This window comes from Onychostruthus taczanowskii, unplaced genomic scaffold (genome assembly GCF_017590055.1).
Source record: "Onychostruthus taczanowskii isolate IOZ18803 unplaced genomic scaffold, ASM1759005v1 scaffold9, whole genome shotgun sequence".
NCBI lineage: Eukaryota > Metazoa > Chordata > Aves > Passeriformes > Passeridae > Onychostruthus > Onychostruthus taczanowskii.
Genome location: NW_024506993.1, coordinates 3,416,502 through 3,444,489, shown reverse-complemented (window position 1 = coordinate 3,444,489; position 27,988 = coordinate 3,416,502). Strand labels below are relative to the sequence as shown.

The 27,988-nt window shown below is 41.6% G+C and overlaps 1 protein-coding gene across 1 annotated transcript; it reads left to right on the top strand.

Moving 5' to 3' along the window:
* The first annotated feature begins 35 nt into the window (after positions 1–35).
* PPP4R2 (protein phosphatase 4 regulatory subunit 2) lies at positions 36–27,582 on the top strand. The gene is made up of 9 exons (XM_041425583.1): positions 36–212; positions 910–991; positions 17,686–17,856; positions 22,463–22,556; positions 23,366–23,403; positions 23,726–23,800; positions 24,173–24,316; positions 24,585–24,853; positions 25,793–27,582. Exons 1-9 carry the CDS (start codon positions 179–181, stop codon positions 26,104–26,106), a joined length of 1,221 nt encoding a protein of 406 aa, XP_041281517.1. The 5' UTR covers positions 36–178; the 3' UTR covers positions 26,107–27,582.
* Positions 27,583–27,988: the final 406 nt, after the last annotated feature.

The window sequence follows — 27,988 nt, the reverse complement described above, 5'->3', positions numbered from 1 at the left end:
GCTCCGCCCCGTGGCTCCGCCCTCGGCGGGCGGGGCCGCGGGGCCGCGCACGGGCACGGCGCGGGCGCCATGTTGGAGCGTCGCTGAGCGCGGGGTCTTGCTGTGAGCGCGGCCCGGTCTGCGCGGGACTGGGGCGGGGGAGCCGCGCGGAGCCGCGGGGGAATCGCCCGGGCGGATCATGGACGTCGAGAGGCTGCAGGAGGCGCTGAAAGGTGGCGGCGAGGCTGGCGGCGGGGGCTGGGGGAGCGGTGTCGCCGCGCGGAGGGGAAGACTGAGGTCCCTCAGACCCTGTGGGGGGGAGCGCCCCTCGCTGAGGGCGACGGGTCCCCGCGCTGTGGGGAGGGGGCCGCTCGCTGGAGGGGGGTCCCGCGGAGTGGGGAGAGCCCGGGGGTCCTTGTGGGGAAGTGGAGGGCAGAGCCCCCGGTCTCCCTACCCAACGACCCTTGGGGCTGCGTGCGGGGGATCGGCGGCTCTCGGGTCTCCCCGGCTGCCGCCCTGGACTCCCCGGTCTGGCCGCCGCTTCTCCCCCATTCCTCCCCCGCATCCCGGCCCCTTCCCTCGCATCCCGGCCCAGCCCGGACCTGTCCCCTTCTCCCTCCCCAGCCCTCTCTGTTCTGGGCTCAGCTTGAGGAAATCGGTCTTATTTCTGTGCCGTAGCTGCTCAGAAGAAGTTGCAAATCAACTTTTGCTACTCGGCTGCGTGCGGTTTCTCCGCAGGAAAAAATAATAAGTGTTTCCCAGGGCTGGGAAGCTGGTGGAGTTCATGGGAACAGCCGGAGCATTGTGAGAGCACAACATTGTTTGTGTGGGAGCTGTACTGATAGTTCAAACAAATCGCTAATTATTGTGAATTTTTGTTCTGTCCCGTCTTCTTTTACCATTCTTTTTGTGTCGTTTTCATGCCAACAGATTTTGAGAAGAGAGGAAAGAAGGAAGTGTGTCCAATACTGGATCAGTTTCTTTGTCATGTTGCTAAGACTGGAGAGACGATGTAAGTGTGACTGTTTTGGTGGTCCTCAGTTGTGACTTAAAACAATTCTTGCATTTTACGTCAGTGAGATTCTACCAGGGTTCTTTTTTTGCCTGTAGGTCGCTTCAGTGAGCTGAATCAGCTTTCCTTAGTTCCTGTTTAATTTTGTGTGGATTAATTTAGTTTGCTGATAGTTTGGTCTAAGGAGAGGAGACTTCTCATATAGGCTTTGCTCTGGGGTGTCTGTCAGGTCTCACTGATCCTGCTCAGCACAATAAAAAACCTGTTGCTTTCCCTGGATTTTTTAAGAGATATTCAGGTTTGTAAGCGGCGAGTTCAGCTGCTGTTGCAATGCCTGCTGTACGCTGTTGTATAACCGTGTTTGCAGTATCTCATTGTGTTATTTACCTAAAGCTATCGGCCGCTCACATTGTTTCTTTCTGAGCTCTGTACCCATGCTGTGGTCGTGTCTGTGTGAGGGGACGCGATCCGGAGGCGCTTTCACGGCCGGGCCGTGTGGCAGCCGCTCGGAGCTGCCGTGGTTTCTCAGCTCGGCGGGAGCTTCCCTCGTGCCGCCCTTTCCGTGCCGCTTTCCCGGCGGCTTTCCCGGGCGGCAGCGGAGGGAGCCGCGCTCCTTCCAGGGATCGCTGCTGCCGACTTCCTTGCGGCTCGCTATTTGGCAGGAAGGGGAAAGGCTTCCCCGGCTGCGCTGCTGTATTGTGGCTCACTTTCTGGCGCCCAGGCTGTCTCCTTGTTTTTGAGGCCTAGTGCCAGGCTACGGCTGCGGCAGGGGAGATTTGCTTTTGCGAGTGTTTTGTGATCAACCAGTGACCGCAGGGGCTTTGTTTGAGTTTCTGGAGTCCCGCGAACTTGTAAGAGGTTTTGTAGGTTTTGGTGGTTTTCTTTTTTTTTTGGTAGCTTGCTAGTGCTGCTTGGATTAATGGTTTAGAAAGAAAAACAAGTTCTGAAATGTACTTTGCTCTTTGAATAGAAGGCTCATGCTCAGCAGACATACACAGCTCTAATGCTTCATGTTTTGGTGTAGTGCTTATAATACAGAAAAAACACACCACTGTAAGCCCATACTAAAATGTGGTTAAAATATTTTTCCCATTCTGAGATATTTCTTCAGGTTGTTTTTACTGTTTCTGCCACTATCATTTATATTCCAAAGTAATTTTTAAAAAGTGATTCTATAGGGGCAAGTTCTTGGAAAAATTATTTCCTCTCTGATTTTATTTTCATTCAAGAAATCTAGGTTTATTTTTATTATTTTTGTTTTTACAAACTTCAACCTGAACTGGGGTCTGTAATCTGATATACAGATCCTGCCTTCTATGTTTCCAGAGTTTTCTTCTTGGTTTTTTTGAGGTCTGTAGCTCTTTCAGCCTTCTTAAACCTTTCAGTTGCATTAAATAGTTTTTTGAAAGGTGTTGAGTCTGAACATCAGAAGTGCATAATATTATCTGGAGATAGGCATGGAAATATTGTTTTGTAATGCCAAATTTGCTTCAGATTATCTACCAAAGTCTGTATTTGTTCATCAGACATGTTTGTGTGTTCACTGATGTGTTATGTACGAAAATATCAGGGAAGAAATGAGTAAAAAAATTAAAACTAAAATCTCCTGGGAATCACTCACATGAAGATCACTAACGTGCTTTTTAAGAACTTAATGTACTTTTAAGCTGGTACAGCTTGACAAGTACAAGTATTCTGGAATAGGCAGACCTACCAAATACATGCAGATTTAAAATGCACTAGATAGTCTTTATTTTCACTTATGTGAAAAGAACTTTGTGTAATAGAATCTGAACCAGTAGATACTTAAGATAAAATACTAGTTTGCCATGACATTTGTTAGGATTTTTACAAAGTTCAGAGTATAGCTTAAAAAAAACAAGCAGTGAGGATGGTTTAGTCAGGGGTAATTACACCCATGGTTTGCAGACTTGATTATTGAACAACAATGGATCTTAGTCACAGCCTGTTCCTAATGTAACAAACAAAAAGTACTGAGGCAAACCAGGACAAGTGAAATGTGAAATACTTTTATGTTCAGTTGTTAGTTCTAGGAGAGTTACATGGTCTTCATGGGGGTTCTTTCAGCTTTTTAACTTCGTCATGAATACTGATTTTTAGAGGATAAACTGCAGTCTGTATCCTGGGGTAAATGCTCTCATCCTCCATATGTTTCCAGACACAGTTGCAGCAGATCTTGGTGACTCAGTAAAATTAGTTTGGAAAGGTAGTAATGAAGTAAATGAAAGTGACTTTTTGGGTTCTCCTCAAAGCTTGATCGCACGCAGCTCACCCAGGAGATGGAAAGCACAGGCTCAGGGAAGGTCGCTGGGCGCCTCCCTGCCCCCACTTGTTCCAAAGTGCTTATTCACCTGAGCGAGCTGGGAACAGGTAGGTGCAGGTTTAGGTGAGGCTCTGATCTTCCTGGGATTTCTCTGGCAGCAGCCTTGCCTGGTTCAGCCTCTGGGTCACTGTTCCACTTGGGCTGTTGAGCTGCTTCTGCAGCTCTGTAGGAACGTGGGGCAGGAACTTGTCACGGTCCTGGCTCTTTAGGACAAGGCTCAGTTCATTGATCCACGTGTTCTGTCCTGGTAGCTGGTACTTCCAACTGCAGTGCAGCTGGAGAGGTGGTGAAGGGGAGGAACAAAGGGTGAGAGGTGGTAAAGCCACCACTGCAGCTGTAGGGCTCTTAGTATCTTTGTTGTAATTAGAGGTCCTTTTCACTTACAAGGGAGGTGTGGAACAAAAACATTGCTAATTTTGGTTCTGTTATCACTGTAAGCTTAGGTGTGTTATCACTGCTGTGCAGTAAAATCCTGATCATACAATGATGTGCATTCATTTCATCTTTTTGAAGTTTTCCTCTTGTGCAAAGTTAACCATTCACTTAATTGCTGGTGAGATTATGGCCTACATTTACAGAAGCCAGTCTAAACTTCCTTTATGAGAGGTGACAGAAGCAAAAGTCTGATTGCTTGGCTACTGTGAAATATTTTTGTTTCTTAACAGTTGCCATGGTAAGACTTAGCCTTAGGTGAAATATATTATAAAGTTTGTTGTTCAACCTTTTTAAAGTTGTCTTGAATTTAGGATTTTTTTTTTCTTTTCAGAGGAGTAGCATACTCCTCAATTAACCTGACTTTTTACTGAGATACTAACGTGGAATTTCCTTTGTGAGACCAAGTGCAGTCAGGCAAGTTTGTTATAACCTCCTTGTCTCCAGTTTGTAACAGATCAGTGTGACTTGCAACACTGAGCAAAGTGAAGAGGGAGGAAATCTGTTAGTCCTAGTACTTAGCTGTATCTGAAAGACCTCTAGAAACAGGGTGAGTTTTTCTGTCCTTTTTTTGTAAGAAATCCACTTATCTATTTTTTCTGAAGTAGAAAGAGCTTTAAGAGATGGGATAGAAATCAGAGCATTGCAGTACTAGAAGTAAAATGCAACAGTGACATTTTTTCTTGTTTCTGAAGAATTGTTAAAAATAGTTATGAAGATCACTTATCAATTGTGATCTTGTGTCCTGTATTTAAAATGCTTTCCCTTACCTCTTAAGAAATTCTCTTGGGTTTAGAGTCACTCTGCCCCTTCAATAACAAAAATGTTTTAAAACCATTTATTTAGGTACTTCACCAAGAAAATCTAATGTGTTGGACTGGAAAGGAAAACTAGATTTTTCTAAAGTGGAAAATAAAACTTTGAAAACTAAAGCAATCAAAAATTTTATGTTGGTTTTTTATGCATTTCCTTGCTCCTGCCCTGGGGCAAGGAGCCTATAAAGTGCAGTTTTAATGGCTTACTGTAGTGGAAAGTATAATACAGAAGCTTACTGCCAGTGAAGGAATCCAGAAAGTAGTGAAATACCAAAATCTGGAGCAGTACAGTTCGTAGGCAGAAGTGATTAATTGTAAAATCCTTCTAGGCCTAAGTAGAGAACACTGCCCAGGACGTGATGCAGTTACACTGGCTGCTCCCCTTAGTGCAGCTTAAACAGCCATTAAAATACATTCTGGTTTTATTTCTTCCTGTAGTGAAATTCTTTTGGAAGCTCTGAAATGTTGATTTGAACCTCATCTGAGCCTGAAAACAGAAGTTGTTTCTTCACATGTTTCCTGGAGGGCCAACACAAGTGGGTTTTGCAGAGCTTCTTGAGTCAGGTTTAATTTATGTGATTGTAGGGCAAATCTGGACATCAGTGCTGTCTTCATAGAGTAGTTGGAAGCGACTTGTGGAGGTGATCCAGGCAGACCCTGTGCTCAAGGAGAGCTAATTCTAAAGTTGAATAAAATTGATCAGGGCTTTGTGCAGCATTTCTGAAAATCTCCAGTCGTGGCAATTCCACAGCCTCAGTTTGGCTCCCTGTTGCACTGCTTAACCATGTGCACTGGGAAGAGCGTTTCCCTTGGAGCCCCCTGGGCCCAGTGCCTCTGAGAAAGGAACCTGTTTCCATCTCCCTGGCTGCAGGTAGCCCTTCCCTGGTGGAAGTCAGCAGCTGGATTCCACCAGCAGAGCCTGTGTTCCGAGGCAGCCGTGCTGCCTCAGCTTCCCCCAGCGGCTTGGTCACGGCATGGCTGGCAGTGCGGGGCTGGCAGTGCGGGGCTGGCAGTGCTGGGCCGGCAGGGCTGGCAGTGCGGGGCTGGCAGGGCCGGGCTGGGCTGGCAGTGCGGGGCTGGCAGTGCCGGGCTGGCAGTGCGGGGCTGGGCTGGCAGTGCGGGGCTGGCAGTGCCGGGCTGGCAGTGCCGGGCTGGCAGTGCCGGGCTGGGCTGGCAGTGCGGGGCCGGCAGGGCCGGGCTGGTAGGGCTCGGCTGCCCCCGGGCCAGCCCTCAGTGCAGGGCTGGCAGGGCCGGGCTGGCAGTGCCGGGCTGGCAGGGCTCAGCTGGCAGTGCCGGGCTGGCAGTGCCGGGCCGGGCTGGCAGTGCCAGGCTGGCAGGGCTCAGCTGCCCCCGGGCCAGCCCAGGGGGTGCCCTGCTGTGGGCTCAGCAGCGGCGTTTGTAACTGGGTGTGGTTGGACTTTGGATCCCGGCATTGCAGTGGATGGAGCCTGGGCTGCACCGTGGCCGCAGCTTTGCCAGGGCTGCTGTGCCTTGCTCAGGTTGAGCTACAGCGTTCTCTGGTCCTCCCTCCTCGGCAGGCAGTCAGGTGGATCAGCGATGATTTGCCTTTGGTAAATTACATAACTGTAAATGTAAGTTACATAACTGCAGTTCCACCAAAGATAATGGCAAAAATACTTTTGACCTTTTGATGCTGTTTCATGTACTTTATGTAGCAGTGAACTTTTTTTTTATTACACTTTTAAGCTTTTTTGAATCAGTTTAACTTTCCTACTGTTTGTTATGGCAATGAAATAGTTTGTTTGCTGTAGGAGAGATAAATGAAGATACAGTAGCCATGAATTCCTACAAGAACAAGTTTGCATCTCAGTTTAAGTGTTTTAACTATGTACTGTAAAGGCTTGTGTAATATCCTTTCTCTTGTTACAAATGTATAGGTTTTTTTTGCCATATGTTCTCTTTTTTTATTACACTTTTAAGCTTTTTTGAATCAGTTTAACTTTCCTATTAGTTTGTTATGGCAATGAAATACTTTGTTTGCTTGTAGGAGAGATAAATGAAGATACAGTAGCCATGAATTCCTACAAGAACAAGTTTGCATCTCAGTTTAAGTGTTTTAACTATGTACTGTAAAGGCTTGTGTAATATCCTTTCTCTTGTTACAAATGTATAGGTTTTTTTTAGCCATATGTTCTCTGGCTTATTTCACATGCTTAAATTTAAATCTTTTTTTCCCCTTAACTATGTTCTCTGCTTTTATTCAACAAGCAGTTGTCTTGCTCGACATGTGTGTTCTAACATTTTTTCTGATTTGGAGACAACTTACCTTCTGGAAATCTTAATGCCTATTTGGGGAATGTAATTCCTTATGATTTTTTAAAAATATGAAATAAGTCTCAAGTTTCTGCTGTAATAAGCATGATCATATTTTTTCTGAAAGCAGTTTCTGTGTGCTTTGATAGTTATAAGCCTGTTCCATTTCCATGTTCTCAGCAAAGCAATAGATGTAAGTAAACTTGCTTGCATTGTTGTCCACTATTATTCCTCACTAACTCCATTCCATTCAGCATATGGAATTACCCCATACTAATTCCCATTCCACTGACAGTTTTCTGTTTCATAATCCACTGACATCTTGAAAGGAGAGGAATCTTTGGTCAAGAAGCCTGCTGATGTACCTTTCTCAACACTAATTTAGCTTCCTTGCTCTTTTACCTCTATTATAAACAATTTCTGTATGTGTGAATTGTGTAGCTGCAGTACTTGAGAGCAATCAGTGGTGGTATCAATGAAATCACTTGCTGCTTTGGGAAACACACACTGTTGTAGTGTTTTATTTTAAGTGCTGCCACTTCATATCTATTGGGAGTGGAGTTTACAGTATAAAGGTCAGACTTCAACTGCCATTATAAAATGTGTGTGATGAACTGAGCCTAATAAACATTAGGCTCTCTGTGGAACACACGTGTGAGGAAAGGCAAAAAGCAAGCTCTGATTGCAGCACTGAGGTTTTTGGGGTGATTGGATTGTTTTAATCACAAATGTAGCTCTTTGCACTTTCAGATTTGCAGTGTTAGTGTGGCTTCCTTCCCTGTTGCTATACACAGTTCGTTCTTGTAAGCACATTTCCTGATAATCTTTTTGGCAGCCAGTCCATGGCACTTTGCACAGAAAACCTCCCCACCATGCATTCTCTGGTAGTTAATGCACTTGCATGTGTTTCTGATGATCACTTTTACTTGTATTCTGTGCTCATCCTTCTCCTCAAACTCACTTCTCTGCCTTGCTTGATAGGATTTGTTGTCACCCTCAGGGTTTCTCTTGGTTTGTACCTTCACCTTTCAGTGACATTGCTGTAGTGGCTGCCTCAGTGTGACCTCTGATATTTTCCAGTGGGCCTCAAATCTCTGTTCTGTGGGGGCTGTGCTTGTTGGTATTTCACCTGCAGGACTTTCCCAGGCATTTGGGTATTGTTCACTCTATATTAACTTCTCAGTGGTAAGGATGTTTTTCCATTTTGACTTTGTAATTGGTGAGCCCTAATCCCTCTTCCTGTCTGAAGCTTTTGGCAAGGTTTGTGCCTGATAGCACTGTGAGGAAGGAACAAGGCAGGAAGGAGGGGTACAAAGCAGTCTGGTTGACTTGGGGAAGGTGGATTATCACCTTTTTTTTATGGATAAACCATACTGATGCTGCTTTTCCACAAAGCTGATGCATGTCTGTCAGGTCTCAGCTTTAGAAACAAAGCTACTTGAAGACAATGACAAAATTTCCATGATGGCAATACCTGGTGATGCTTGGCTTGGAAGTGGCAGTTGAGTGTGAGGATGCACAATCACCTAATGCCTGTGGATTAGGTCAGTGAGGTAGGGTGCACCTTGTCATCCCAAGCTTAGCATGTGTCAGCTGAACTGCCTCGTGGAGAAGCCAATTAATTGGGTAGCTTTTGTTTCTGGTTTGGGAAGAGTCAGTAACAAGTGCAATTTCCTTGACCCCAGTAGAACAGTGAGACCTGAGGGAGGCCTGTGGGTTTTTGGGACACTGCATAAGGTGGCAGGCACAGGACTCACTACAACAGAGATCCAAGACAGGGATCTCTGTTGCACAGGGTGCATTTTCCTAATCTGATTTCCCAGCTTTATTGCTTGATACAGTAAACATCTGCTCATATTATGTCAGTGTGGCCTGCAGCTCCTTGAGGTGAGCAGCTCTTCTATCAGTGACAGCCACACTGGCCAGAGGAGCTGCAGCAGTTCTTGTGTGCATTTGGTTATTCTGGGCAAACCAGGGATACCTGAAGCAACATTGGTGCCCTGTATTGCTTTCTACTCTGCTATAAGGAAGATAGTTTTTGAATGAAGAATGTTATGATCTTTTTTGTTCTGTGGTCAGTTTTTGACTTTAAAATAAAAGAAAATGAAAGGTACTCGAGTTTGGGTTTAGATGCTGTATTCACAAATGTACTTCCTAGAAAATTTTGGACCAAAATTTTGTTTCTGTTCTGTGGGACAGCTATATTCTGTTAGAGTCAGCTGAATATTTATCAGCAGAGATTAGAATTAGTCCCTTGATGATTACAGATAGTGCTTTAATGTCTTCTTCAGCTGCATGTTTCCATAACTAAGTCTTAATCTTTGTTGTTCCTGGCAAGAGCAGTAGTCATTTGCAAGCAGCAGAGGTGAACACTCTCACTACTGAAGTAGTTGTAGTTCTAATATCTGACAGTTTCCCTGGTTCTGGAATGAGTTCATTGTGCTCCCAAGGAGAGCAGAGACTGGATTTAGGCTGACAACAATCAGCTAGTGAAAATGGAAAAACACCTCCTGTGCTTGTGGGAAATACCAGTTTTCCTCCTTTGAACTCTTCAATATATTTTTAATTAAAGCGAAAGGTAACATGAGGTAAAACCCTGCTGAAGATAAAATGTGAGTGTTTAATTTTACACGAGTTATCAGGCGAAAGGGAACAGGACGCTCCCCCAGGACGAGTGCTTTGCCAGTGTTTTCCCAGCAGGAGCACACTGCAGCAAGGCACAGTGTTCCAGGAAATTCACCCTACCTGGAGCACCTCAACGTTTAAATGGATTGCTCGTTTAGAAACACTCAGAAAGGATCTAGCACTTGCTTAAGGCTTTGATTTGATCTTAGGTTGAGGTGTTTGTCTGCTTGCCAGAAGCATGTGAGAAGCCAGTGTCCACTGGTGTGCAGGGGATTTTCCTGTGTAAATCTGTTGTCATTGTTTGGAATTTCCCGTGTTAATCTGCACTGTGTGAATGGTGAAAATAGCAGCAGCCTGCAAAATCATGACACTAAAATGAATTGCATCAAAATACAGTTAAAATAAAGCAGGACAAATAGAAAAATAGGTTTAAAATACAAAGAATATTTGACACAAGAGTGGAATTAGGTGAAATATGTTCTTCTACCTGATAAATGAGTGCTGCTGCTTAAAGAAATGGCTTAGCTCCCTACTAGTCACATCACACATCTTACTCAGCCTTATCTGCAGCATTAATTTTGTGGTTAGATCAGTGATGTGCCTCACCTCCCTGTGTGTGGGATCACAGGAACGCGTGGGAGCAGCAGAGCAGGCTTGCCCCTTCTGGTGTAGACAAAGGACAAGGTTGAGTGTGTGTTGGGCCAGCACCTTCCTGCTCTGCACTGGGGTGGGATCCCTGTGGGAACCTCAGCACGCCTCATCTCCCTGCTACTGGGAGTTCAGTGCTGCAGCTTTTCATCCCAGAAATTTTCAGGGGTATTTTATGAAAAAGTTGAAAGCACATCTGTTTAAGAAGCAGTCTGTTTATACCATAAATAATGAAATAGTAATTCCTGTATGAAAGCTAACATGTGAAATGGCAACAGGTTTGGGTTTTTTCATTTGCTGGTCTGAAAATGATGGGAATTGTGTTTTATGGGCAGTTCTTAAAATTTTTAACTTGTGCACCCCTTCCATATAACTGTGTATGTCCCGGTATCCTAGGTTATAGCCACTGAATAGATCTCAAATTTAGATGTGGTGGATAAAGTGATACAAAACATACAAAACCATGGCAGAAAAGGTGGAGGGAGTAGAACAGAGACACCCGATGGAAGAGCTGGGAGTGGCCTCAGTCTCATTCTGCACCGGCCTGCCCTCCGTGGGTTCCCTGGGCTGCTGGAGAGGATCCCTGGCTGCTGCTCCGAGGGAGGGGGGCAGGACGGGCAGCCCCTGGCAGGCTCCCGGCGCTGCCTGCCCGCCGCTGCTCTTTGCACAGCCTGGGGGAAGGAGCCCCGCCGGGGCTCCTCATGCCTGCCCTGGGTTCCGTGCTCCCTGGTGGCAGACACGGGCCCTGCATCAAGGCTGTGCAAGAGCAGGCTGCCTGGCCAGGGGTTTGAATTGACTATGTGATTGCTGAGTGCATTTCGTTTTCTCTGCCTTTTCACTTTCCACATAGTTCTGGAGATCCCATTGATTGACCAGAATAGAAAAGGAATTAACTTGTTTCGGATGAAACTTTAACTTTGCCTTTGACAGCCTGGGGAAATTACTGTTTCTTAGAGTGTATCTCCATCTCCTATGAGCTCTAGAACAAGGCACAAAAGAAAAGAAACAGTTACTGAAGTTGGCAAGTTACTTCCAAACACCTGTTTCCTACTAGCAGGTCTCTGTGAGAGCATTGTGTAAGTCAGCAAAAACGGTGGGGCAAAGGTAATACCAGTGACTGACATCTCTTGTTCCATGTTATGTGACTCCCTCTGAGATTGTCCTCTGGTTCTTTCCTTGTGTGTTCTGAGGACATTGCCTTAAAATCAGTTTAGCTGGACATAAAATGCTTGCTCCTAAATATACTAATTTGGTGGGGGTATTTTTGTTTTGTGGTGGTTTTTTGTTTGTTTGTTTGTTTGTTTTAAATTTCTGCTTGTCAGAGAGCCAGTAGTGGGAGAAGTGTGGAGAGGGAAGTATTTCCTTTTATTAAGTTTTGATATTTCTTTTATGGCCTGTTCAATGAACAGAATCAATAGTAGATGTACTTTGGTTTCATTTTATGTTCTGTGTGGTATTCAGCATCTCTCCAAAACAGATGGCATCCTCTTAAAATTTAAATCAAGTAATTTTGTAATGAACTTAAACACTGTGAAATCTGAAGACAGACATCCCACCAGGACTCCTGGGACTCTTCATGTTTTAAGTACATAGCTGGGTCTCTGGAAGCTTAACATCTCTTCAATATAATGTTTTTCTTAATTAAATCTCTAATCTGTAAGGCAATTCCAGAAAGATTTATGGAATAATTGCACTACTTTCATTTCAGGAGTTAAGGCTGTTTCAGGCACTCTGAATTCTTCCTCCAGTTCTTCAGTCAATTTTAGGTTTTGTCCTGCTTTGCTTCAGTAGGTCTTACTGGAGTTTGAACCTTAAAATCTGTAGAGTTTGTCTAAAGTGGATGAGCCATATGCTCTCCCCCAGGGCTATGTCTGATGTTTTATGTCAGTTGTTAAAAGGGAGAGGAGTAAATCAGTGGAGTTGTCTTCTGCACTCCTGGGGGCTTGGCAGCCCAGCCTCCACCTCGTGTCCAAGTCGTGTGCTGGTGTTGGGGTGCACTGTTACAGCAAAGCCTTGCAGTGCTAAATATGTGTGAGGGAACCACAGGATTTGTTCAACATGGATAGTTTTCCCTTAAAAATAGTAGGGATTTTTATCTTTGTCAGGTCTTGCCCAAACAACTTCGTTAAATATATCAGGCTTTTTACTCTTCTCTTTGACATCTTATCTCCCAAAGTGACTGTAACAAGTGGCAAAAGAATCAAGTGTAAAAACTTGTCCAATGCTCAGAAGAAAATACCAGTTAATTCTCTGACACACAAGAGTGCAGATATTGAGCTGCTTCTCCTCCCCAATAACCATTGTGGTAAGAGAGAAAACTGCTTTCACAGTTTCTCCAGGACAAACATTTTGCATAAGCAAGAGATAAGGGAAAGGGGGGATGCCTTTTACACTCTGGGAATGATATGATTAGATTATTTCCATGTAAAATGCAATTTTGTTTGGATATGCATGTTTGGAAGGATGAATCCTATGCAAATCCTGTTAGCAGAGACACAGTCATTCCTTGCAAGCAACTTTCTGCTACTAATTCTTTGAAATCAAAGCATTGCATCAGATTTTGCCCTGCTTTCTGTCTGAGGGGGTCTGTTCCCTGCTGAGGATGCTGTTCAAGTAGAACTGGTGCATTTCTAAACTTGGTTATGTTGCTTGGCAAATTCTGTTGATCTGTAGTAATGGATTAGTTCCAAGAGCAAATCATGTAATTCAAGTACAGGTGTGAAATAGATTGATTGCTTTTATTAGAGAACAGAGCTATTTAGGATTGTGTTCTTCCATGACTCTGCTCTGGCAGTGTTAGATTGTTTCTAAATTAACCTCTCTTTTTTTTATTGTTGTTTTTTATTATTCTTCTCCCCTGTGCAGTGGAGATATTTTTGCTGCTTCATCAACTCTCAGTGACTCAGTGTTGCACTGTTCTGACTGTGGAGTTCCCCATCCCTCCTTTGTGGCTTTCCTCTTAGAGTTTAAGTTTCTTGTCTTCACCTACTAATTTTGATCCCATTCTGGGGTTTTGTTATGTGTGTGATTTTTTGAAAAAAAATCATTTTATTAGCGATTTTTTTTTGCATAGTCTGTCATTTAATTTAATCCCTACTGGCTCATTTCATGTCTCATGTCTTCCCTCACCCTTCCCTTTTGTCACCTTGTCTCTCTAATTATATATAAATCTTCTCAAAACTTGCTGATGTTACTTGTAGGATTGGCTGTTTGGTCAGGTGCTGTATCCTTTCCTGATTGACTTTGAAAACACAGCTGAGTGTCTTCAAGCACTGAAATACTTTCCATCCATTTTTCTCTTATGTGTCTAATGGTCAATGAAATTGCAAGGTCAGGGACTGCACTGGGGTGCAATATTAGGGGGTTAAACATCTTGTCATACCTTGAGGCACATTATTAGCATGTATAAAATATTTAAATAAGATAGAAAGACTGAATTTCTTGGACTCTGTGAGCTTCCATGCTCTCATTTGTTGCTTGACTTTTAAAGGTGCTTTTTAAAAAACAGTTAAATTTTTGAGTTAAACTACCAGCTTTTGTGTCTGTCCTGGAAAAATTTGAAATGGGTGGTGTCTATGTGGATACAAGCTGTAGTTCTGCAGTGCTGTGATTGATTGTTCCTCTTCAGCCATTCCTTTGCCCTTGACTTTTTTTTTTTCTTGATAGGTGCTTTTTACTTGAAATCAGTTTCTTCCTCTTGATTTTTTGTATGCCAGAGCAAATCATTTAGCTTGATAAAGGAGAGGATGGTGCAGGAGCTGGTGGCACGGAAGCAAAGGACTCTCATGATAAGCTGACATTTTTTCCTAAATTATTTGGAGCATGTGTGGAACTCCAGGCTCATTAGCCCAGGAGAGCTCTTTGTACAGGTACATTTACACAGGGTGACCCAGATAGTGTAGTGAAAGGTGCCTTCAAGTACAGAAAATGTATATAACTACAAAGGCATCATTCTCTGAAATGGAAGTACACTGAACCAAAACATTTTGGGATCAGCTCATTTTTAAAGTATTATTTTTGAAGGTGGTGTTTCAGATCATGCAGTGTTCTCAGTAACTTTTTTCTTTCAGTGGCTGTAAAAGCTCTCGAAGTTGCTGATACAAATTCCCAAGCTAGTGTAGTGGACAGGAAGAGCATGATTTGGAAGAAAAGGCTGATTATGTGCAGTGCTGAGTAGGAAGAGCAAGTATTTATAAACAAGCCTGCTCTGAAAAAAAAGTATGAACAGTATTTTCTCCATGGAATTTCTTAAATTTGTTATTCTTACGGAACTTGTTTTGTTTGTCAGTTATTTTCCAGTGTATAAAACTTAATGGGCTTGTGCATAAAGCAGACAGTAGAAAAAATTTCTTTTGCTTCTATTTGGCTCTTGATCCAACTAAGGAAGGTATTGCCAAACTTTTCTCTTGGTTTTGGGTTCTCACATTGTGTAACAAAGCAGGGAAAATAGAAGTCTTTCTCAGGAAGCTTATGATACATGTGGAATATTTTTCTTTTCCTAGAAAACAGATATTTGGCATTTGTTTGTCTCTTCTGTTGTCTGTATTTCTAAGCAACCAGTCTTTCCATGAATGGGGCTAACTTAAAATTTCTGGAGGTGTAGATAAAGATTGCTTTGATAGCTAGCAGGATATGTGACTTCTAATCTTAATTTTGTACTGCCAAGCAGCTCGACCCATTGTTATGAAGGAACTGGTTTTCTCTATGGATGAGACACACGAGTTTGTAAAGTTCAGCTGATGCCAACTTGTACGTGTCATTTTCATAGACTGGCAAAACAGGAAAGGTGACTTGGCTCTTGTGACACTCACTTCTGATCACTTCCACTAAGTAAATGGGAACTGAGACAATCTCACTGTCCCTGCAGAAATAATTTTGGTTCTTTTGGTCAGAAATGAGTTCATTATTTTAACAACACTGATGTCAGGAGATGCACAGGACAGCTGTGTTTATTGTCTGAATTGCTGCTCTGTCTGAGACTGCTCGAGTGTAACAGTGGCCTTTGAGCAGTTCAGCTTTCCTGCTGCTGCTACTGCAGCCAGAGCAGCAGGGAATCCAGCAGTGCTGGGAAAAACTGCTGGGGAAACACAGTGAATGTCTGAGCAAGGCTGTGCTGAGCCCCTTCTGCTGTGGTTACACAGCCTCTAGCAGCAGCTTGCTGGGCTGATTTGGGCTGCTGTTACTCTCTCTGGGCTAGCTGTGGTCACCCTGTGACTGCAGGATGAGTTTATCCTCAAACCCTGCTGCCCCTGTGTGTAACCTGTCCTGTGTTACCTGGCCAACAGCCTTTTAGCAGGTGGTTTGGAATGCAGGTTCTGTGTCAGTAGTTCAGTGTGTTACAGATGTAAGTTCTTAACTTTTTTTATAACGGGAGAAATGCTAATTAAAATCTGTAGTTTAAAATCCAAGTGATAGTTTTCGTGACTTCTTGATACAATCTTTGTTTTCTGTAGTTTCAGCATTGTAAAGGAGCTGGTGGGTGCTGCTTTCAGGCAGTAGATTGCCATTTTAAACCTCATGTTGATTTATTTCAAAACTGATGGGTTAATAGTCTGTGAAAAGATAAGTGTTATTATTTAGCAAGAAATAAATAACAATGAAAACAAAGAACAACTCAAGTTTTAAAGTGTGGAAATACATCCAAATGGGGTTGTCAAAGAATGTTTAGAGTACTAGTGGAATCCGCTTTCATGAGGCAAGTAAAGCTCCTGGGATGCTCTGTGGGGAGCAATCCCACACTGTCATGGGGTTATTTACTGTGGTTGTGGTTTGTTTATGTATTAAATGTGTGATTTGTTACTGACACTTTGGTTTCATGGTGGTAACACTGCAGAGTTGTACAGCTTTTTAATTTAGCATTTGCAGTAGTAATGCCTGAAACTGTACATTGGAACATTATAGTGTTCTGCTTTGGGTGTAGAATGCTGATTGGAGACAATCCAGCTAGACTCAGTAGTGTTCTTTAATCCATACCATTCCCTTTTGGGACCTTGATGTTTACTGATTTATTAATTTGTATTATTATTCACTAAGTCTTGTGATCCCTCCTGTTGTGAGGTACCTAAAGGTTTCTTGTTAAGGAAAACAGAGGTTTGCTTTCCTCTTTGGAATTCCCCTATTCTTGCAAAATGTATCATTCCTAGTGAAAGACGGGGCTTTGTTTGGATCTCTGTAGATAAACCTGAGCTGTGTTTCCCCCCTTTTCATCTCGTAATTATTTCTTTGAGACAAAGGAGAAAATTAGGGCAAAGATGAGGTGGCCCTGCTTTTGTGGTGCAAGCAGGCTGATGGAGCTTCCTGGGCCCATGGATTGGGATTTGGTGGTGCTGGAGAAACAAACATCACCACATGTGGTTCACAGCACACATGGCTGGGTCAGCCCCACAGAAGGGCAGCTGCTGTGTGGGGTCAGAAATAGGCAGGGCTGCCAAAGGCAGCCTGCAGAGATGGAGCCTTTGGCTAAAAAGTTCTCTGTATAGTTTAATATTGCTTTGAGCAGGAGCTGAAGGGCTGTCCAGGGGCTCACATTTTACACTTGTTTGGTTTGAGCCTGCTCCTGCCAGATCACGTGTGTTACAGATAAATGTCAAAGATCATTTTCTCTCTTTCTTTATTGTTGGTTTGTTACTCCCTGTTTCTTCTTTTTCTCCGTGCTGGAGCTGTGCAAGCTCCTGCATCAGGAATGGAAACAAATCGATCCTGAACTAAATCAGTTGGTGCTTTCACGTGGCTCCCTGTGCTGATCCCAGGGGAGTCCTGGATGTCTCCTGTGGCTGCCATGGGTGGGGAGGGGCTGTCTCAGCACTTGTCTGTTGTACCCAGCGAGAGGGACTTGTTTGCTTGAAGAAATTTCAAAATCTAGAATTTGATAAATGATGAGACTTGAAGCTGTAAGGCAGGAGGAACCACCTTAAAAGCTTACTGCTGTGGGAATGTTTATTGGGAGTCAGAGTTGTTTTGCTCAGTTATTTGTCAGCAAGTGCCAACTGTGATACAGAAAATACTTGCCTTTTTGAGAAAAAGAGGTACCATGAAATGTTTTTAAGGTGTGTGGAATTACAAAAGGCCTTTGGTAAGGTTTTGTGAGGGGAACAGATAATGCTGTGTATAGTTGCTCTATGGATTCCAAACTTGAAACCCTTTGTGTTTTGGTGTGGTGGATTTTTTTGGTGTGGGTTTTTGTGGTTTTGGGTTGGTTAGTTTGTTTTCCCTTCCACCTCTTATGAGCTCAGTGAAAACTGTAGGCTCCCTTGACATTGTATAGACAGTGTATATTTCACATTTGGGTTTGCCTTGTCAGTGGATATTGGTTCTTTAAGGAAATGGCTTCCCCTGCTGTTAGTGGCAGTTGATTTGTGTTCCTTTGTTCCAGTGTAATTGTTGAAATAGTTACCGTGCTTTAAATTCAGGAAGGAAAAGAGCACTGCATCACTTGCCTCGTTTATCTCAGGACTGGCATACCAGGGTGAACGTTGTTATGCAAACATAAACTTACACTGCTGTTCTTTGGGTTTAGGACTAACTTGCCTATATTTCAATGCTTGTGTTTTATGCAGGGTTCAGTGGTCTCAGTTTAAAGGTTATTTTATTTTCAAACTGGAGAAAGTCATGGATGATTTCAGAACCTCAGCTCCTGAACCAAGAGGGCCCCCCAATCCAAATGTGGAATATATTCCCTTTGAAGAGATGAAAGAAAGAATTCTGAAAATTGTCACTGGATTTAATGGGTATGTATCCTTTGTTTTTTAAAATCAGGATAACAAATATATTTCCCCTGCTTTTAACATAGTAGTTTGTCCTGTCTCTGTGACTGTTCATTTTGCTTCTTCGAATAGATGAGCAAAGCAAATGTGTACTTTGGAAATACATTACAGTAGTTTCTGAACTTCATGATTGTGTCACTGAATGAAAAGTGTGACATGTGACATGCTGTGCTGTCACTCACTTTGTTTTTCCAATATGTAGTTTTTAAACAGTACAGTTCAAACAAGTATCATATTACTGTGTGCATTTAAGAGATGAAATAGACAGTAAAGTCAGATTTCTTTTAGTACATTTTCAAATACCAACTGAAAAGAAGTCTGCCTTTTGGTGTTCAGTTCCTGATTGTTTTGTGGCAGTTCACTGGCTTTTGAAGAAATCACGCTGTGAGAAACAGGGTGTGACCAGGAGGCAAAGGTGTACCTGGGCTGGAATTACTAAATTATGCCAGATTCAAATTTATAGCTGAAGTGATACTGATGAAGGACATGGGGTGTTTGATCTGTTGCTGACAGTGTCCTAGATTGAAATGTATCTGTGCCCTTTCCTGGTTTCCTAATTTTGGAAGTTTTTGTTTCCTTTCAAATAAAGCTCCTGATGTTTTTGTCTTATTTGGTGTGTCCTTTTTACTAGCTTATGTAGTATTTTTGTTGTTAAACTGGATTACATACTTACATAGCCATAAGCTGAGTCACTGTGCTTGTGGTGCTTAGTGCTTAAGAGACTACTTTCAGCATTTTTCTCAGCTTGTTGAGTTCCAAATCTTGCCTGCTGATACTCTGAAATTTCAGGTTCAGAGGTACTGCTGACATGTCCTTAGTCTTGTATTTGATGCTGTATTTATAATGTCATTGTTCCATGCTATTTCATTTATTTGCAGTTTAGGAGTCTAAGTCAGATCTTCTCTTCCCCCCACAAATGCTCTCATGTAGGAGACTTCTAAGAATGTGAAATTCAGCTTGTTCTCAGCTCCCCAATATTTATACCGGGCTGCTTCACTGCAGGAATTTAAAAACAAACCTATCCTTTATGCTCAAGTCTGCCTCTCTCCCGCCTCCCCCAGCTTTTTGTTCATGCTTCGTTGGCCACAAAATGGGTAATGTTCTCCCAGGGACAGCTAATGAATGGGCTGCTGTTATCTGCTCTTGTTCCCAAGTGCACTGAACAAACCTCTGGATGACGAGTCTGGAGCTTAGGCTGTGCCTGTGCTATTTTCATCCTTTGCTGTAACACTTCAGGGTGCTCAGCTTCCTCAGACTTTGCAGTGACACTCCCAGGCTTTGAGGAAGCAAACTGCATCCATTAGTTACCTTAAAGGAAATAATGCCTGGGGATGTTTCAGGAGCTGGGATTGCAGAGTGGTTCATTTAGTAAATCCTGTAACCCCCACAGGGAGGATGTGATTGGAAAAGCTGAATGTGTGGAGATCTGTCCAAAAAATAGCAGCAGCAGGTTTTGGGTTGTGTGATTTGTATATCCAGGCTGCTTTAGAGCTGTGGGTGTCATTTTGGGTACCAGGCAGACAAAGAACCTACTTGGTGTGACTTTATTATTGGGACATTTTTATTAGTGTTTAAGAGAGCGGGAAAGAGTTCATTCCGAGTAGCAAATTTGCAAAAACTTTTAATTTGAGTCGAAGAAGTAACACATTAAGAATGACCCCTGTTTTGGGGTCTTTCTAGCTGAAATGCTTTTTGAAGAAACCACAAACTGGCTGTTTTAACCTGTCTGTATCTTACTTGACATGGTGTCTTCAGAGCCAGATTCACTTTATGAGTCTCTTACAATTGCTTTGGAGTAGGAACTTCTGTCCTTTGTTAGTGAAACAAGGAAGTTCCAAGTTATTTGGGATCTTTGATGACAGAGAAGTTTTCACAGCATGAATAAAATAGATCATAATTCAAATGTCATTTTTGGGTGTTTTTTGGTTTTTTTGTGGGGTTTTTTTTTTTTTTAGAGGTTTTTTTTAGAGTTTTTTTGTGGGATCTTTGATGACAGAGAAGTTTTCACAGCATGAATAAAATAGATAATAATTCAAATGTCATTTTTGGGTGGGGTTTTTTTGGGGTTTTTTTTTTTTTTAGAGGTTTTTTTTAGAGTTTTTTTGGCTACAATTTCATATAGCTGTTATAAATAATGTTCACAGATCCCTCTTCAATCCTGTCCAAATGAATATTTGGTTGGTAATTCACTCTGGACTGTAGTGCTGGAAGTGCAGTTTTGAGTGTGTTGGTATGGAATTTTAAGTGGTTACCTTAAGTAGACAGATCAGGACTATTCATGCAGCTCATGTACTGAGCTAATTCAATTTCTGAGTATTTACAATCAGTTCTCATGCTGCTCACAAACTTTACATTGGTGTTCCTTTATAGATTTACACCAATTTAAATTGCTTGTTTTAAAATCACCTTGTTGAACTATTTTAAAACAATCATTTTTTTCACCAGAAGGAGTTTCTGAGGTGAAATTAACTTTGGGTTTTTTCAACTAAAAGCATTTGTAAATGTTGGAGGAGTTCTGTGCAGAGGGGTGATTGTGTGACACCGGCTGCCATCTGCTGCTCAATGCATGAAGTTCACTTTGCTGGAAAGAATTCGGAGGGAAATGAGCTGGCTTTTCCTTTTTCATTTTAACTTGTTATTACTGAGAGGAAAAAAACACCAAAAACCACAGCTTTACAGCTTTTCCTTCTGGAGTTAGTTGCAGGCTGCACATTTCTTGAATTTTCTGTCATACTTGGGGAATTAGGATTGCATTGATATTCCAAAACACTTCATGTCACAGCTTTCCAGGGGACCAGTTAAAAGTACAGCTCAACCCAAATTAGTCAGGTACTGATTCCCCAGGATGTCTTACAGATCTGGCTGATGGAGAATTATTTAAAAATATGTGTGTTTTTGTTTCTGTTGAATAAATGGATTTTTGAATGGATTGTCTATTCTATTTTCAAAATAGCAAAATTTCTTCAATTAGGAATTTCCAACCCAAAACCAAAATGACCATCACAAGAAATAGTAAGATCAATTTAATATTTTATCTATATGGAAAAATTAGCAGATTGAGTAAATTCTTCGTGACTTAAAAGAAGGCATTGTGCAGAATCTGAATATTGTGAGTATGGACTTGATCTTTAAGGTCTCTTCTTAAGCTTGGTGATCTTATGAAGAATTTGGGTGTCAAAGATGGCTGGTTGACCAATGAAGAGTAAGGGAAGGGAGATTAATAATGCCAGAACTATTGGCAAGCTTAAGAGCCTTCATGTAATAAACTGAATTAGAAGGAACACTTGTTCCTGTGGTTTTTCTGGTTTTTGAGGATTAGGACTTCCTCAGTAACATAATGTACAGGCAGTTCTGGAAAACATAATTAAATTGTTGATACTTAGTCACTGTCTGAGTACCACTGGCTTCTAGTTAAAGTGTCACGTGGGATGATGAATTGGAGCTGTGCTGACCTCTTTGCACTGAGCTTGTGGAGGTCTGGGCATCTCTAATGTGGCTTTTTAGCTAATGAGCAAGCTGGAGATCCATGCTGTGTTAGCTCATGACACAGGCTGGAAATGCCATGTACTGACTTCCTCAGAAAATAATAAATGTGGAATTTGGACAAAAATTTACAGTATAGGGATATACACACACCTACATGTCAGTCTGGACTGGTGCTGCTCTGGATTTGATCAATTGTATTCCCAACCACAAAATGGCTCATAAATATTGTATTCTGTCAGATATTTTCTTAGATAACTTTTTAAATGTTTATGGCTTCAACTTCCAACAGTTAACTATAAAAATGCATGGTGCTTCATAATTTTACTGAAATATTTTTGACAGACATTTGTTAAAATGTGACACTGAACTTGGGTTGAAAGTGTGTGACACCTCTGGTAACTGGGAATTGTTTGCAAAGTGTTGCTTGTCTGAAGGGTCAGTTTCTCATTTCACCAGGCATGAAACTGAGTGCAGAATTGTCAAAATCAAAAATGTGTTTGTGATTCCTGTAGGCTTATGCATCACTTATTATTATTACTTATTTTTCCTGATCTGTTCCTTGATAGATGAGTATATTGTCCAGTTGTAGCAAAATAGATTATTTGTAACAGCTGAAGTATAATGGTTCTACTAATTCCAACATTTACTGCTTTTTCTGTAACTGTGTTCTGTAAAACCTGAAATAAACTACAAGTTGAGACTTCTTTAGCTCTAGTGTGTATGACTCAAATTTGTTTTGAATCCCTTAGAATTTCTGTTCTGTGTATTGGAATAGTACAGTCAGAAAGTTTACTGTTGATGATCTGATTTCCTTTTCATTGTTTTAATGAATCCTGTGAATTGTGGGGTGATGCATTTAGGATTCAACTTGTTTTTTGTGGTGGTGAGCACAGGAAACAGCTTTGTATGAGACAGGGGAAAATAAAGCCTTAAGGTGCCACCCAGTATTGCTCATGGTAACAAATTTCAGTACTGGTTTTGTTCCACCTTCTCAGTAAGAGGGAGAAAGTGATAATGTTGTTGCTTCCTAACAGTTGTACTTACTAAAATAAAATTAAATTGTTACAAATCTATTTCATTGCAGCATCCCCTTCACTATCCAGCGACTCTGTGAGTTGCTGACAGATCCTAGGAGGAATTACACAGGAACAGACAAATTCCTAAGAGGTGTGGAAAAGGTATGTATTTCTCTGAGAAAGCACACAGCTCCACAGTCACAGCCACCACTTAATAACTTCCCAATTGCTCCCAAAGGTCTGCTGCTTTCCTTGGGGCTCAGAGCCAGAGTACACCTCATGGCTGCTCTCAAGTGTCTGAGTTTGTTTCGTACCTCTCAGCAACAAAAAGGAGTTTTAAAATAACTGCAGACAAAAGTTAATCTCAGGGCTGCAGCTGCTGTGTTTCCCAATCACTGTGCAATAGTTTGTGGAGGGTGGCAGTTTTTGTATGGAGTCCTAGTTAGAAATTATAAGATGAAATACCCTGAATCTTTTGATCAGGAATTGCCTCCCACATTTGGTTTCAGAGTAGATCCAGAGGTGAAGAAGGGAGGCCCCTTCCCTCCAGTGTCTTTTGTTTCAGTGTTTAAATCCTGTGGTGTAGCAGAGTGTGCCTTCAGATGAGCACACAGGTGTCTTACCTGGCATTTTATAGCTTGTGTCAGAACGTGGGATCTTTCAGAAGCCAGGGAGAGACTTTGAGAATATTCCACAATAGGATGCTTCAGCATTTCTGAATACTCTGTTCTTCAGAGATCCCTCAGTTAGAAATTACAGCCACTCAGGACTGAGGCTTAATGTGCTGGACAGTAACAAACTTAATAAAATCCTGAATTTTAGTGTAATTATGGCTGACCTTGTAAGAGGGAGCAGAGGTATTTTAACAGATAGGACCAAAATCCTGTAACTCTTAAAAGTTCTGGGATGTTGTCAAGAGCTGAAGCTTCTATTTCTGAACTCCTGATGTGTTTGTTGTTTGTATATTACAGAATGTCATGGTTGTCAGCTGTGTATATCCATCTTCAGAGTGAGTATAATCCCCTTTTCCATGAAACTTCAAGCTTGTGTTAGTAACAGGGAGGATGCATGTGTGTGTCTGATGTCTCTCTCTTGCTGTCAGTAGTTGTATCTAAAAGCCAGACATGCAGAATTCATTTTTTGTTATCAGCAGTTCAGTCAGCAGCAGAGATGGTGCCTGCAAGTGTAATAATTGGGGAATAAATAAAAAGCCTTTGGGGACTGACAGTGGGGGCTTTGTAAGATTGAGTTTGGGAAATTCTGTGCAAACAAGCTTGAAGTGATTTAAAGTTCTGTTATTCATAATATTTTGTTGTTGTTTTGTTTGTTAGGAAAAATAATTCCAGTAGTTTAAATCGGATGAATGGTGTTATGTTCCCCGGGAATTCACCAGGGTACTCTGACAGGTGAGTTTAGCTCCAGGGATTCACTTCTACTGGCTCAAAGCAGTGGAGTTCTGGGAATAAGCACCCTTAAAATGAGGTGTGACATGGAATACTGGGAATGGGGATAGAGGAAGCATGAGCATGTGTGCCATGTACTCTGTATTTTGATCTCTCTAACCTCATTGTGAAGATTTTTTTTTGTTATGTAAATTTGGTTATAAAGTCTGCACATTGCAGGTGAGGAACGTTTTGTTCAATATAAAACAGCAAAGCCCTTCATCTATTTGTTTAGTTCTGTTATCTTTTAAAGGAAGGGTATAACTGCTTTCTGCCAAGTAGGAACAAATGACTTAGCTGAAAGGCTGGATTAACTTTTGATTATTATTTTTCAAGATCGAATGTAAATGGCCCTGGGACCCCCAGACCCGTGAGTCGGACGAAGGTTTCGTTGTCAGCTCCCATGACAACCAACGGTTTGCCAGACAGCACAGAGCATAAAGAGCCCAGCTTGCAGCAAACAGAGGAGAAGAAACACAGGTTTGTCAGGAGGAGTGTGTCTGAAGCTCATGATTTTATTTATGTTTTAAAAATAGTTTTAAAAAGACTGACCCTCTGAGGGATCCATAATAGAGTCTTAAATCAGGAGTGATGACTTTGAGGTTTTGTTATGTAGTAAGTGGAGCAAATTCTGTTGTTACCACTTAATGTGTTTAAATCAAAGGAGTTGCTACTTTTTTCTTAAAGTGTGACAAGATACAGAATGTTTGTCTTTAATAAAAGCTACATCTGGTTTTGTTGCTTGTAGTGAATCACCAGCATCTGAAGCAGAAGGTGCTCAGAGCAGCCCGGTGAAAAATAAGCACTCTGAGGATGATCCTGCAGAAGCAGAAGGACATGAGGTAAAAAGACTTAAATTTGACAAGGAAGGGGAAGCCAGAGATGCACCAAACCAAACTGCCTCCAGTGAAGTCTCTTCAGGCATGGGGGAAGAGACAGAAGCATCCTCTACATCTCAGGATAAAGAAAAAGATGCTTCCTGTGCCAGACAGCACTGTACAGAGGAAGAGGAGGAAGGTATTTCAGATTTCACGGTCTTCTTTTACTTCCAAGGAGTTGAGATTTTCTTTGCTGGAGACCAGTGCTGTGGGATTGCTGAAGGTCTCCAGCTGTGCTTAAAGAAGAGCTGCTTGTTCATACTTCAATTTTACATAATTTAGCAATTCTGTGATTTCTTTTCCCTTGGTCCTACACTCAATTTGAAACTTACACAGGGGTACTTAAAATCTTCAGAGGTCATGAATTTGATCAAGAATTCAAGAATCCCCATGTTAGGCTATCATCAGGTGTTCTCATCCTTTCTCCAGAACAGGGATAGGTCACAGTTCTGTTTGACTGTCTTCATTAATTATGGAATTTATTTAAATACAGATACAAATTTATGTTCATCCACTGAGGAGACTGAGCAATAACATCTCCACATCTTATTAGAACAGCAGAAATTATCTCACTGTAGGGCGGGCTCTGTACATAAGTTAAAAAAAGTAAACTGCAGTTAAGAGACTAATCTATTTTTTACATATTCTTCAAAGTTTCCTTTGAACTATTTTTGTGGCTCATGTATTTGTACAATGTTCCTGTAGATCATGATGGCTGTACACCTGAAACAGCCATGGTTTCATAATTTCCAAAAAACTGATTCTGACAGCAAGTGGAGGGTGTGGCAAAGCCAGAAAAAGTTACTTAAACTTTGTCTTTATTCACTGACACTTAATTAAGTGAAGCTACCTGTTAAATAAAACAACTTTTTTTTTTTTTTGTATGTTGGTGTAGTTCAGATATCCTGACAAAGCTGGCTCTGACTCTTTACCTCTTCTAATAAAATTGGGGTTTGTCTGTTTGTCCTCTCATTGGCTGTGCAGTGCAGGTTTTGCTCAGCATAGCTTGGAGTGGAAAGTAGCATGATCAAGGTATGTTGGAAAAATCCCTTGGTAACACTGTACTTTTTGTTCCTAGAGTCCTTCATGTCTCCCAGGAACGTTGGTGCAGACAGAAAAGATCAAGACAAAGACAGTGACTCCTCGAGTGTGGCTGAAGAGAGCTCTGAGGAGAGCAGTCAGATGGAGGAGTCTGAGCAGCCACGGGCAGAGAAGGATTTACACTCGGCTGACAGTGACACCAGTGCATCTGCCACCACTGGAGCTGACTGCAGTGACACAGAAGAGCTGGGGTCCTATGCTAGTGAAACTCCAGAAAACTCCTCAGAGACCCCGATGGAAAACAGTGATGAGGCCACAGAAGCTGCAGATGAACCTATGGAGCAAGACTAATTTAAATAAACTTAGAGGCAGTATTTTCCATAAGGCTCCGGTTTTACACTGTATAAATAATTTTATGTAATAAAGTGGACCTTTAGTTTTACAAAAAGAAGCAGGTTGTAAAATAAACTTCTCCATGGATTGAACCTTGAAAGAGTTGTACATGATAAGAACTGTGAATACCAGCTCCTTCAGGTCCTGCTTACCGCTGAACTTTCGTTTGGTCAAATCAGTGGTTTGTGTATAGTTTTTTTTATTTAGAATAAAAGTTTTTAAACTGGAAGGTAATTATAATTTTGACAACTTTTTTGGAGATCACCACACCTAGTTGTATGTAAGCAAGAAAGCTTTTTGTCTTGTCTTTTTCTGACAGCTCTAGCAGTTACTTCATATTTTGGTTACAGTTTCAACATTTGACATGTGAAATTCGGGGTTTCAGGCTGGTTTCCGGATTTTTATTTAAATACACACCAAGAAACCTTCTGTTGTGTGTTTCAAATGTGTTCCATTTCTCACACACATCTCCACACAGCATGCACACCTCCGTGTACCCTCGCTGTTCTAAGGGGGAAAGGGTATATTTTTCTGTTTCTATAAAAGATAAATACAGCAAATACTTTTTCTATAGGAAAAGACTGAGTTCACCTCTCAAGGCACTTTGCTTTGCCTCTGGAAAAACAAAACACATGAAATCTGGCCCATATGAAACCCTGAAAATACTAACATTGTTGAAAACACCAGAGTAAACACATTCCAAGAGAACTGTTCCAATGACAACATTTTTGTATACTTCTGAGGTGCCTGAGTGAAAGGAGTTCATTTATTTATGAGAAAATGTGCTTTATGTTGAGAACGTTGTAATCAAAACATTAGCTTAAACTTTTGTAGAAGAAATGTTTGAAAATAAAATACCTTGGAAGAAATGAGCAGGTATTTGCCTTTTTGAGTGCTTCTTGGAGCTTGTGAATATTGTAGAGAAGTGTCAGAGTTCCTCCAAGGTTTGCAGGTGGCATCGGGCTGATCACACCACTGGATGGGAAGGATGGAGATGTGACCCAGGTCATGTTCCTGAGCTACGAGGGGTAGGGGTGCAGAGAAATCACCACGATTTGTATAACATTTTGGAAGTGAACTAAATATTTTTGAACATGCTACTTTGACAGCCAGTGTTACATTTTTTTCAAACCAGCTCAAAGCACAAACTACTGCTTTAAACTCAATGTTTTCCAGTTCCCATATTTAAAGACATGCAAGCTGCAACCTCCCAGTCACAATTACTGGCTGCCAAATTTATACCTGTTTCTTCAACTGTACCTTTTTGATATTTAGAATTTTTAAATTTCTGTAAAGTAGATTTTTTGTAGATTGTAATGAGTGCTCACTGCCATTGTGAAACGGTATATAATTGTATAATTTCTGTGTGTAAACTGAATGCTTGGGCTTTCAATACAGTATTCATATAAAGCAATAAATATTAATGTTATGAAATATCTGAGTACATTTTTATCACACTTGTCCCTCTTTGGTTTTAAGTTCATGTACCTGAAGTACAAAAATGACCTCTAAAATGCATGCTGATAGTTTCTTGTACTACATGGTCTGCTTTGTATTGTTTGGGGGAAATTTAGGTTTTGGTTAATACCAGAATTAATTTGGCTCCGTTGGACTATTTATAAAGTAATTTCTTGCTGATGTTACCTATCAAGTTGTGAGCAGACAGGATTCAGGGAGACGCTTGCAAAAAAAAAAAAATCTTGATCGAGATCCCCTTGCAGAAGGAAAATTGTACTTTGACTCATTTTCATTGTGCTGAAGGGTTGGATGTGTGTTATCAAATTAAAGGACTGAACCAATATATTGAAATTAGGAAAGTTTAAGAATATAGTGACATCTT